This window comes from Oncorhynchus tshawytscha, linkage group LG03 (assembly GCF_018296145.1).
Source record: "Oncorhynchus tshawytscha isolate Ot180627B linkage group LG03, Otsh_v2.0, whole genome shotgun sequence".
Classification (NCBI taxonomy): domain Eukaryota; kingdom Metazoa; phylum Chordata; class Actinopteri; order Salmoniformes; family Salmonidae; genus Oncorhynchus; species Oncorhynchus tshawytscha.
Window position 1 is genome coordinate 44,152,572 of NC_056431.1, and position 12,675 is coordinate 44,165,246.

Here is a 12,675-nt window from a genome sequence, read left to right on the forward strand (position 1 = left end):
TGGATGGGACTGCATTCTCTGGACCCTTGTGATGATGTTGATGAGGATGTATATTGGCCAGGGCTGCCCAATGGTACTCAAATGGATTAATAAAGGAAAGATGAAAGACAGACAAGGCGACGGACCCTTTTCAATTTCCACAGGGAACACGTCCATCTTCTCCACCCTCTTCTCCAGCTCGTACTCAGCAGACGCCGCCACGGGGTCCACCTCATCGTTGCGCCGGTCGTAATCCTCGTTAGAGTAGGTGCTGAACACCTGCAGTGTGGGAACAACAAGCACGGGGGGCTTACAACTAGGTAAACCACTCCCCACACTCCAACAAGCAATGGACCTAATATGGGACACACATTTTCTGTCTCTGTACTCATAGAATTAACGTTATTCTCTAAAATAAGTCTGTTCTGCACAGAACTATTGTATTTGTTTTTGTCTCTACTGTGGTTATGCGTTTCAATAAATATTAAGCAGACTAGGCCTTGATGTCTCGAACTCTAACCCTCCATTAATGATCAATTAAAAAAGCACTCCCGGTGCCAACTCTGGTTCACCCTTCGCCAGTGAAAGAGGCTTCTGTGTCTTAGTTTTCAGACAGTGAGGTAACTTGCAGTCTCCCTAGTTTACAGCAAACTAAAGCACTGAGGCATGCAAATGCCAGTATGCACCAAGACACACTGTTACAGGGATTCCATTAAGGTTTAAAGAACCTACGATTTCAGCAGACATAACATCAGAGCACTAGTTCAGTCTCTGTTCAGTTCAGAGACGATGTAGTGGTTTCCGTGTTAGGATCCTAGTCGCACAAAGTGTGGCAGGCAAAACACGCCCTGCCTCGAGAAAAAGCAGGCCACAGCTGGAAGGAAAAGAGTGGATGTGGCAAAGATCATTGCTCTGTGGCAACAGGTGGCAATCCTCAGCGCTAAAATGAATAGCTCACAGAAAGCCTGTATTCAGTCAGCAATCTCCTGCCCTCTGCCAGCTTTCATTGCAGGTGGGCGTTATCCCGCCATATCTGTGATTAAATCAAACATCACACAGTTCATTTAGCCCGGCATACCGCGTGTATTAGTCAGCTGGCATGGCCGCCTTCCATAATCGAATTTGTGAAACACTCTTAGAACCATCTACAGTGACGACGTTACCAGGATGTAGTAAGAAAGGTATGAATCCAATCTATCTAAAACGGCTTGGGCTGTGGGCTCCCACGTCTGTATGGTGTCCTCTCAGTCACAATGTGATATCCAGCCAAAGAGACAGAGAGCCAGAGCAAGCAGCACAGCCAGCTGAGATTTCAAGGTATCTTTTTTCAGATGATCTCAGATCTGCTCCGAGAGAAGGGAGCTCTACTGATGGTGGGGATGGAATAGATCGGACCACACATTAGTCTTCAGCTTTGATATTCTTCGGACATCCTATGTCAAGAACTGCAGGAAACTCACTCAAAACGAAATGTGTTGCTAGCTACAGGAAACGGAGGAAAGGGAAGATATGTCAAGGTTTAAAAGAGTTGGAATGCGGAGTCTACAACTGCAAAGCCAAGGGAATAAACTCTAGTCTAGAGTTGTTCTGTTCTCCCTCATTTTTAAGGCATGGGGTCAGCTTCAAGTGTGACCTCACTGTAACAACAGCAATCTCCATACATGGACAGGGTAGTTGTTACCTCATGTCACTACAGAGTCTTAGACATGACCCACTGTGTTATTACAACCCAATGACGAGCTCAGAAAAGTGAGGCCCAATGTTAGTCAGAGCACGCACTATATTGAACAAAAATATAAAACGCAACAATTTCAAAGATTTTGCTGAGTTACAGTTCATAGAAGGAAATAAGTAAATTGAAATACATTCATTAGGTCCTAATCTATAGATTTCACATAACTGGGCAGGGGCGCAGCCATGGGTGGGCCTGGGAGGGCATAGGTCCACCCACTTGAGAGCCAGGCCCATCTACTTGGGAGCCAGACCTAGCCAATCAGAATACGTTTTTTCCCCCTCACAAAATGGCATTATTACATACAGAAATACTTCTTAGCACCCCGGTTGTGAGGCCGTTCTCTAAAACGATGTTGGAGGCAGCTTATGGTAGATAATTGAACATTAAATTCTCTGGGCAACAGCTCCTTTGGGCATTCCTGCTGTCAGCATGCCAATTGCGCACTCCCTCAAAACTTGAGACATCTGTGGCATTGTGTTGTGTGACAAAACTGCACATTTTAGAGTAGCCTTTTGTCTCCCAGCACAAGGTGCATCTGTGTAATTATCATGCTGTTTAATCAACTTCTTGATATGCCTGACCTGTCAGGTGGATGGATTAGCCTACCTCAACTTCGCCAAACGGGTGACGATTTAACAAAAACATTCCCAAAAAAAGCACACCTGTTGCACAAAATGTACCTAACCATAAACATCAATGCCTTTCTTAAAATCAGTACACAGAAGTATATATTTTTAAACCTGCATATTTAGTTAAAAGAAATGCAAGTTAAGCAGGCAATATTAACTAGAGAAATTGTGTCACTTCTCTTCTATGCACTTCTATGCAGCAGTTTGGGCCACCGGGCTCATTGTGAACTGTGTAAAGACCATTTCTTCCTAACAAAGACCGTAATTAATTTGCCCGAATTTTACATAATTATGACAAGACATTGAAGGTTGTGCAATGTAACAGCAATATTTAGAGTTAGGGTTGCCACCCGTTCGATAAAACGGTTCCATATTTCACTGAAAGAATAAACCTTTTGTTTACGCAATTATAGTTTCCTGATTTGACCATATTGATTTCTGAGTCTTTATTATAATTAAGTCTATGATTTGATATTTGACAGACCAGTCTGACTGAGCGGTGGTAGGCAGCAGCAGGCTCGTAAGCATTCATTCAAACAGCACTTTACTGCGTTTGCCAGCAACTCCTAGCAATGCTTGAAGCACAGCGCTGTTTATGACTTCAAGCCTATTAACTCCCGCGATTAAGCTGGCAATGCTAAAGTGCCTATAAGAACATGCAATAGTCAAAGATGTATGAAATACAAATGGTAGAGAGAGAAATAGTTGACGCGTCATAATTTCTATAATAACTACAACCTAAAACTTCTTAACTGGGAATATTGAAGACTCATGTTCAAAGAAACCACCAGCTTTCATATGTTCTCATGTTCTGAGCAAGGAACTTAAAAGTTAGCTTTTTTACATGGCACATATTGCACTTTTACCTTATTCTCCAACACTGTGTTTTTCCATTATTTAAACCGAATTGAACATATTTCATTATTTATGAGACTAAACAGTTTTTATTTATGTATTAAGTAAAAAAGTGTTCATTGTTCATTCTGTATTGTTGTAATTGTCATTATTCCGAATATATATATAAAAATCGTCCGATTTATCGGTATCGGCGTTTTTTTGTGTGTCCTCCAATAATCGGTATCGGCGTTGAAAAATCATAAATCGGTCGACCTCTAGCAGAGATCATCCGTTCACCTACTCTGCGTCTCACAAAGACATGGAGGTTGGAACCAAAAATCTAAATTTGGACTCATCAGACCAAAGGACAGATTTCCACCGGTCTAATGTCCATTACTTGTGTTTTTTGGCCCAAGTAAGACTCTTCTTATTATTGGTCTCTGGGTGACTCTGGGTCTTCCTTTCCTGTGAAGGTCCTCATGAGAGCCAGTTTCATCATAGCACTTGATGGTTTTGGCGACTGCACTTGAAGAAACTTTCAAAGTTCTTGACATTTTCCGGACTGACTGACCCTCATGTCTTAAAGGAATGGACTGTCGTTTCTCTTTGCTTATTTGAGCTGTTCTTGCCATAAAATGGACTTGGTCTTTAACCAAATAGGGCTCTTCTGTATACCACCCATACCTTGTCACAACACAAATTATTGGCTCAAACGCATTAAGGAAAGAAATTCCACAAATGAACTTTTAATTGAAATGCATTGCAGGTGACTACCTCGTGAAGCTGGTTGAGAGAATGCCAAGAGTGTGCAAAGCTGTCATCAAAGCAAAGGGTGGCTACTTTGAAGAATCTCAAATATAAAATATATTTTGGATTTGTTTATTAACACTTGTTTGGTTATTACATGATGCCATGTGTGTTATTTCATGGTATTGATGTCTTCGCTATTATTCTACAATGTAGAAAATAGATGTCTAACTGAGGGAGACGAATCCTCTCCCTTCATGGCGGTTCATGGCAGTTGTGATCTCCAAGTCCCCCCCAAATGTTGCGAGTGGTAAGGAAGTACGGTCCACGAGACAGCACAAGCCAGCCCTCAGAAAAAGGCAGAGGTTTGCTGTCTGCCGAGGTAGGCAGAGAGTGACTGAGGAAAGCTACATGATTAGAAGTAGATCCCTTTGGAAGCTTGGATGGAGGAGTAGTGTGAAGCCTGCATGATGTAATCCAGTAAACATTTCCACTCTGAGAAGCCCAGTCTGAGGTCTGGGTGCTGGAGCATGCCAGGACTTGAGGAACCTGGCAGGAGCTCAGCGGGAGTAGGAGACGACCGACCGTCCGTCTCCGTGTAGACCGCTATGGGTTCTCACAAGCACATTCCCATGTAAACAGATTACAATCCAAAAGGGTTTGTACACACTATTGCAATTTTGTGGAAGGGAAGAATGGCCCTCATTTTACTAGAAGTAGATGTAGATTTTGACCGTGTCCGTGGGTATAATCTCATAGCTGAACACCATTTTCCCTGCCTGCATCCCCTGCTTTGGCTTTATTCTCCTAGCTGGACAGACATTGCTTAAGCTTGGACACAAGCAATGCCATCTCACTTGGTATTGAGATGAGTGAATCTGCCAATTAATACAGGATGTATAGTACAAGTGCTCTCTGCCATTTCAAATGAAAATAGTTTAGTCGGAGCACACCAGTCCTTGAATTATCTGACACGCACACATTTACTAAGGCTGAGAACAGTGTGCTCTAGAAAAAGTCTATGTGAACAACCGAATCAGATTGGTTTGGGATTTAATAGCCAGTTAAAATCCAAAAAAGAATCAATAAAACTGAAGCAGACAAAAGTCATTCAGGATAAAAAAAAGTCCTGGTTTTGGGGGTGTACAGTAATTAAGTGGAGAAACGTTAATAGAAAATGTAAATTGTAGAACGGCGGGAACATACTGATGCATCCCAGGCCTCAGTTGGACTCTGCAGTAGCGCTGCAGTGGTTTTGCTTGGCTTCTCCCCTCTCACTTCTTTTGTTCCATTTTCCTGTTGCCATGGAATACTCCAGCTATTCGGAACAATGTTCCTTTCTCTGTTGCCGAAACCTAATCACTCAAGCACCGTCTTCCACACAAGATAGAGACTCTGGAATCAATGTCTTTATTAACCCCCCCCCCCCTAAAAAACAGCTTGCTGTTGTGATCACCAATCTCCAGTTACCATGTGAAACACCCATTTACCTTTATCTCTGTGTGCAGGCCTGGTGGTTGGCCAGGTAAGAGTTGCAATTTGTTCCATTCTGGAGGGCAAGGACAAGCAGATTCAGATCAAAATCGGTCAAGTGCATAGTATTCTCTTTGACTACTGAGCTGAAAGCTTGGCAATTAATGTAGCATTTTATTTTGTAATTTTGTGCCACTAAATCTTTAATAGAGTGACAGAAGCTGTGATGTGGCTTGGTAAACCGTAGTGCCATCTGCTTCATATTTTCTGTTTCTCCATGGCTTGTGAAAGCCTGTCTCCCAGCACGCCTGGCTTGACAATTACACTTCATCCACCTTCAACCACCACAGAGGCCTGCCTGCTGTACACACACACACACACACACTTTCCCCCTCTCCCGTTATCCCTTCCCCCCAAAACATACCACTGTGGGAAATGAGTCAGCAGCTGGGAGGGAAGCTAACCAGAGAAGCCCGAGCTACGCAAGGGCACCAAAGCGAGCGCCGAGCGCTGGATCGGGACGAGCACATAATGTAAGCAGCTCTACAAAGACAACAAATGAAAACATGCTGTGGGAGCAGGGCAGGGGCCTGGTGCAGATCATACAGTAATTAGGAAAGAAAGCATGCCGCCAAGTTATTCAGTCCTGAATAAACAGAGCACGGAATCGGTTCAATACTTCCTGCTAGCACGCTCTACAAAAAGATGAGACCAGATTTAAAAAAAATAGACATTGGTTCAACAACCAAAAATATCTGTCAAAGAGGCCTCCCTTTCAACTCTACCTTTGAAGAAATAAACAATGAATCACTCTGGAAAAGCAAGTGACTGACTGTTTAATTGTGAGAAAGAGGCCATACCCTAACCTTGTGTTTGGTGATGTGGATTAAGATGGATAGAATGCGGCTGGGTTCCATTTTGGAATCATATTCAAAGGAGCGTGGAGTAAAGACAGGTTGAACAGGTTTGCTTCTAAACGGCCCACAGACTCAGATTAACAGGCACCTCTCGTGCCCTGCTATGGGCAGCTGTTAAAAACCCTCCGATACCAGTTCATCTTCTGTCAACCAGCTAAGTGAAAACAACAGTTATTGATGTACTTACTTTTAAAATCACACAATGAAACGCATTATGAGGCAATCACAATCAGCCCCAGACTAGTCGGAGTCTCCCTGTGCCAAAGAGCAAAAAGGCAGCATTGAGGCAGCTGTATTAGTATTCAGGCCCATCCCTCCAGTCTCCAGCCCAGGTGTCTGGAGGGAGCTCAGATCCTGGCAGGCCAGGCCTCCCTCTCCTCACCTCTCTGGCTTCTTTGTTGGCTGGGTAAGGGGTGGAGTGCAATGTTCCCTCAAAATATTTTCGTCACTGAGCAAATTTCAGGTCTGCTGAGTGCAAACTTGAACATTATGAAAATTCTGTGCAACTTCCAGCGTGTGTTTACTGTGAACACTGAGGCTGAACCTGCTTTAAGTTACAGTTTAAGCAGTGGCCAGGTAGACTACTGTGGCTATTTGACCATAATGTAGGCCTACCAGACCATCAAAAACAATGAAGAAAATGATGCATCCCACAACATTTTAAACATGGAAATAGCTGTTCTATCACTCAGCCTAAAGTAGCAGAGAATGTGTTGAGTTCAACGTAGGCATTCCATGAGACTTTGGAGAAGGAAAAAAAACATGCAGGGCTTGACATTAACCTGTTTATCCACTTGTCCTTCAGACAAGGAGATGCTTGAAAACATTTGTGTTGCTAGATGCAAGAAACCACTTTACAAAATTAAATTCATTATTATTCCCATACCATTATTACAGAGAATCAGACACATTATGCTACCCTCTGCCTATTGGCTACTTAGCTTATTTAAGCCAGTCTAAAAATACAACACTGCCTTTAAGACAAAAAAAGCTCTTTACCTGACTCGCTTTTCAAAGACGTCTAGAGATGTACACATTTTGTGCTCTTGTAGGAAGCAATCACTCCCTTATTGCTGACTACAAAGTATCTATAACTGGGCTAATAACTCACTAACTAGCAAAATATATGAACAAAATGTCCACACGTGGCTACATGCAGCTCTTGCTTTGATCTCAAAACAAGCTCATCTCTATCACGACCACAGCTGTAAACACAGTCCAGTTCAAAGTAAATGGCACAGATCCATATATGGCAATGGTTGATTTGCATTTAGGCCTACCGCAGCTCTGATTATCGTGCCCAATAAAACCCTACTCCGATTCGTTCTGCCTACAACAAACTCTCTTGCATAATTTGTTTTGTTTCGGTATGTCGTATTGAAAGTGGGTAATATTGCATTGATTCGATCCCAGTTGCCACGGTAAACGGAAACGTCGATAGTGTTAACGGGGAAAACTCGAGGAAGTTGAGTGAAGTTCAATCTCGTTCGTCTCTCCATGGGCTGATATTTCTTGTAAGCTTTGCGCGGCAGTCTCAGGGCTACTGCGCGCACAGCTTCGAGGGAACGTTGGTGGAGTGTGTCAGACACATTCCTCTGGCAACCACAGAGAACGAAACAGAGACAGGAAATTAAAGTATAACATTTTGCGGAGGGGGATGTACAGGAGCCGCCCCTCCTTGAGTGTCCATGACTAGAGTAGTGGGGCCGAATGGTATCTACGTTCACTTCTCTCCACTTTCCAGGATTCACACACAGGAAATCGAGCAGGACAAAGGGCATGCCACAACATAATGTTTCTTTCTGTAGAACGACTGAGAAAGTCACTTCTGGTGACTTTAAAAAAAAGTTAACTTATTTATGTTGACACCATCTGAGATATAACTGATTCACGTCTCTGATTAGCGCCACTGCTAATTCTGTTTGCGACAAATATACATTGTAACTTGTCACTGATTTAAAGGGATAGTGCAATATTTTGGTAATCAAGCCCTTCGTATACTTACCCAGAGTCAGATGAACACATTGATACAATTTGTCTCCGTGAGCAGTTTGAATTAAGGAAGTTAAAATGAGTTTTGTGAACCACTGCTAACTAGCGTTAAGCGCAATGACTGGACATCTATAATAGCTGCTCCCATAGACTTGCTAGCTGCTCGCATAGACTTCCAGTCATTGCGCTAACACTAGTTAGCAACTTCCTACAAACTGCGCGCAGACATAAAAATGATACCCATGAGTTCATCTGATTCAGGGTAAGTAGAAAAACGGCTTATTTGCCAAAATCTAAATTTAAAAGTGCATCTGGGCAAAAAAGTAAATGTTTAACAATTATTTATTTGAACCCTTTACACGTGTGGGAATTGGCCTATATGGATAGGCTAAATGTAAATGTTTCTTAAGGAAGAAACCTGAAAATAATGGAAAGGCAACAGTTTGGAGATTATGGGAAAATTATTAGACCAAAGTTTAGGACAAAACAGTTTTTATTTAACTAGACCAGTTAAGAACAAATGATTTTTTACAATGACGGCCTACCAAAAGGCAAAAAGGCCTCCTGCGGAACGGGGGCTGGGATTAAAAATTACAAAAATAAAATAAATATAGGACAACACACACACACACACACACATCACGATAACACTACATAACAGACCTAAGACAACATAGCAAGCAAACAACACATAACACAGCATGGTAGCAACACAACAACAACATGGTAGCAGCACAAAACATTACTGGGCACAGACAACAGCACAGAGGGCAAGAAGGTAGAGACAACAATACATCATGAAAAGCAGCCACAACTGTCAGTGAGAGTGTCCATGATTGAGTCTTTCAATGAAGAGATTGAAATAAAATGGTCCAGTTTGAGTGTTTGTTGCAGCTCGTTCCAGTCGCAAGCTGCAGCCAACTTAGAAGACGAGCGACCCAGGAATGTGTGCGCTTTGGGTCCTTTAAAAGAATGTGACTGGCAGAACGGGTGTTGTATGTGGAGGATGAGGGCTGCAGTAGATATCTGAGATAGGGCGGAGTGAGGCCTAAGCAGGTTTTAGAAATAAGCATCAACTAGTGGGTCTTGCGACGCGTATACAGAGATGACCAGCTTACAGAAGAGTATAGAGTGCAGTGATGTGTCCTATAAGGAACATTGGTGGCAAATCCGATGGCCGAACAGTAAAGAACATCTAGCCGCTCGAGATCACCCGTACCTGCCGATCTATAAATTATATCTCCGTAATCTTGCAAGGGTAGGATGGTCATCTGAATCAGGGTTAGTTTGGCAGCTGGGGTGAAGGAGGAGCGATTACGACAGAGGAAACCAAGTCTAGATTTAACTTTAGCCTGGAGCTTTGATATGTGCTGAGAGAAGGACAGTGTACCGTCTATCCATACTCCCAAGTACTTGTATGAGGTGACTACCTCAAGCTCTAACCCCTCAGAGGTAGTAATCACACCTGTGGGGAGAAGGGAATTATTTTTAACAAACCACATGACCTTTGTTTTGGAGGTGTTCTGAAGGGCAGAGAAAGCTTGTTTAACTCTAACAAAGCTTTGTTGTAAAGCATTTAACACAAAGTCCAGGCCAGCTGAGTATATGACTATCATCTGCATGTAAATGGATGAGGGCTTCCTACTACCTGAGCTATGTTGTTGATGCAAATTGAGAAGAGCGTAGGGCCTAGGATCGAGCCTTGGGGTACTCCCTTGGTGACAGGCAGTGGCTGAGACAGCAGATGTTCTGACTCTTGAGGTAGTAACCTAGTCAGTTGATTACAGACAAGTTTTTCCCAACACTTTTGATAAACAGGGCAAAATAGAAATAGACCTATAACAGTTAAATAAAAGGAGGAAACGTGGCTGCCTTCCAAGCAATGGGAATCTCCCCAGAAAGGAGAGACCGATTAAAAAAGGTCAGAGATAGGCTTGGCGATGATAGGGGCAGAAATCTTAAAGAAGAAAGGGTCTAAACAAGTGGGCTCCCGAGTGGCGCAGTGGTCTGAGACAATGCATCTCAGTGCAAGATGTGTCACTGCAGTACCTGGTTTGAATCCAGGCCGCCCCATAGGGTGGCGCACAATTGGCCAAGTGTCGTCTGGGTTTGGCCAGGGTAGGACATCATTGTAAATAAGAATTTGTTCTTAACCTTTTTGGGATAGGGGGCAGCATTTTCACTTTTGGATGAATTGTGTGCCCAGATGGAACTGCGTCCTACTCTGTCCCAGATGCTAATATATGAATATTAGTATTGGATAGAAAGTACTCTGAAGTTTCTAAAACTGTTTGAATGATGTCTGTGAGTATAACAGAACTCATATGGCAGGCAAAAACATGAGAAGAAATCCAAAACAGTACCTATTGAAATCAAAGTCAGATATGGATGATGTTGTACATCCTAGGGCTTCCACTAGACGTCACCATCTTTAGAAACTGGTTTGAGGATTCTACTATAAAGGAGGGGTCAATGAGAGCTCTTTAAGTGAGTGGTCTGGCAGAGAGCCTCGGACTCATGACGCGCGCTCCCGACAGAGTTTGCTCTCGTTCCAATGCTTTTCTTCAGACAATTAAATTCTCCGGTTGGAACCTTATTGATGATTTATGTTAAAAACTCTGGATGTTTTGGAATCAAAACATTACTGCACGTAACGCGCCAATGTACACAGAGTTTTGGATATAAATATGCACATTATCAAACAAATCATACATGTATTGTGTAACATGATGTCCTATGAGTGTCATCTGATGAAGATCAAAGGTTAGTGATTAATTTTATCTATATTTCTGCTTTTTGTGACTCCTATCTTTGGTTGGAAAATGGCTGTGTGCGTTTTTGTGACTTGACTCTGACCTAACATAATCATATGTTGTGCTTTTGCTGTAAAGCATTTTTTAAATCGGACACGATGGGTAGATTAACAAGATGTTTATCTTTCATTTGCTGTATTGAACTTGTTAATGTGTGAAAGTCACATATTTTTGAATTTCGCGCACTACCTTTTCAGCGGAATGTTGTCGAGCCTGCGCTAGACAGGTTAACTGACTTGCCTAGTTAACCTTTATTTAAGTAAACTACATTTAAAAAAAACATCTGACCAAGATGTTTTTTTGGGGTCAAGTTTAATTAAGGAGCTCCTTTAGCACCTCGGACTCAGTGACTGCCTGCAGGGAGAAACTTTGTAGCGGGGCAGGGGAAAAAGGGGGAGAAGTGTCGGTAGTTGCATTAGAAGGGGTGGGAGATTAAATGTTGGACGGGCAAGGAGGCATAGCTGAGTCAAATAGGAATCCTGACTTAATGAAGTGGTGATTAAAGAGCTCAGCCATGTGCTTCTTGTCAGTAACAACCACGTCATCAACATTAAGGGGCATGGGCAGCTGTGACGAGGAGGGTTTATTCTCCAGGTCTTTAACCATTTTCCAGAACTTCTTGGGGTTAGGACCCACAGAGAGAGCACTGCTCCTTAACTTCTTTGGGACTGGGGGGCAGTATTGAGTAGCTTGGATAAAAAGGTGCCCAGAGTAAACTGCCTGCTACTCAGGCCCAAAAGCATATAATTAGTAGATTTGGATAGAAAACACTCTGAAGTTTCTAAAACAGTTTGATGATATCTGTGAGTATAACAGAACTCATATGGCAGGCAAAAACCTGAGAAAAAAATCCAACCAGGAAATGGGAAGTCTGAGGTTTGTAGTTTTTCAAGGCATTGCCTATCGAATATACAGTGTCTATGGGATCATATTGCACTTCCTAAGGCTTCCACTAGAGGTCAACAGTCTTTATAACCTTGTTTGAGGCTTCTACTGTGAAGTGGGGGCGAATGAGAGCTGTTTCAACCAGGTGTCTGGCAGAGTGCCATGAGCTGATCACGAGCGCTCCCGTGAAAGGTTGCTGCGTTCCATTGCATTTCTAAAGACAAAGGAATTCTCCGGTTGGAACATTATTGAAGATTTATGTTAAAAACATCCTAAAGATTGATTCTATACATCCCTTGACATGTTTCTACGAACTGTAATAGAACCTTTTTGACATTTCGTCTGAACAAGTGATCGCGCATTATGCATTTGGATTACTGGGCTAAACGCGCTAACAAAAAGGAGGTATTTGGACAGAAATTATGGACTTTATCGAACAAAACAAACATTTATTGTGGAACTGGGATTCCTGGGAGTGCATTCCGATCAAGATCATCAAAAGGTAAGTGAATATAGGTAAGTAAATAACGCTATTTCTGACACCTCTCCTTCTTTGGGAAATGGCTGGATGTTTTTCTGAGACCAGCGCTGACCGAACATAATCGCAAGGTGAGCTTTCGCCGTAAAACCATTTTGAAATCTGACATAGCGGTTGCATTAAGGAGAAG

General features: G+C 42.6%; 1 protein-coding gene across 3 annotated transcripts in view; it reads right to left on the bottom strand.

Moving 5' to 3' along the window:
- Positions 1-12,675, bottom strand: part of LOC112236632 (neurabin-1) — a 43,165-nt gene that overhangs the window by 15,376 nt on the left and 15,114 nt on the right. For all 3 annotated transcript variants that reach the window (XM_024405236.2, XM_024405221.2, XM_024405230.2), the window contains exon 3: positions 126-258. In XM_024405236.2, the coding sequence (XP_024261004.1) occupies positions 126-258 (133 nt within the window). The remainder of the gene's footprint in view (positions 1-125; positions 259-12,675) is intronic.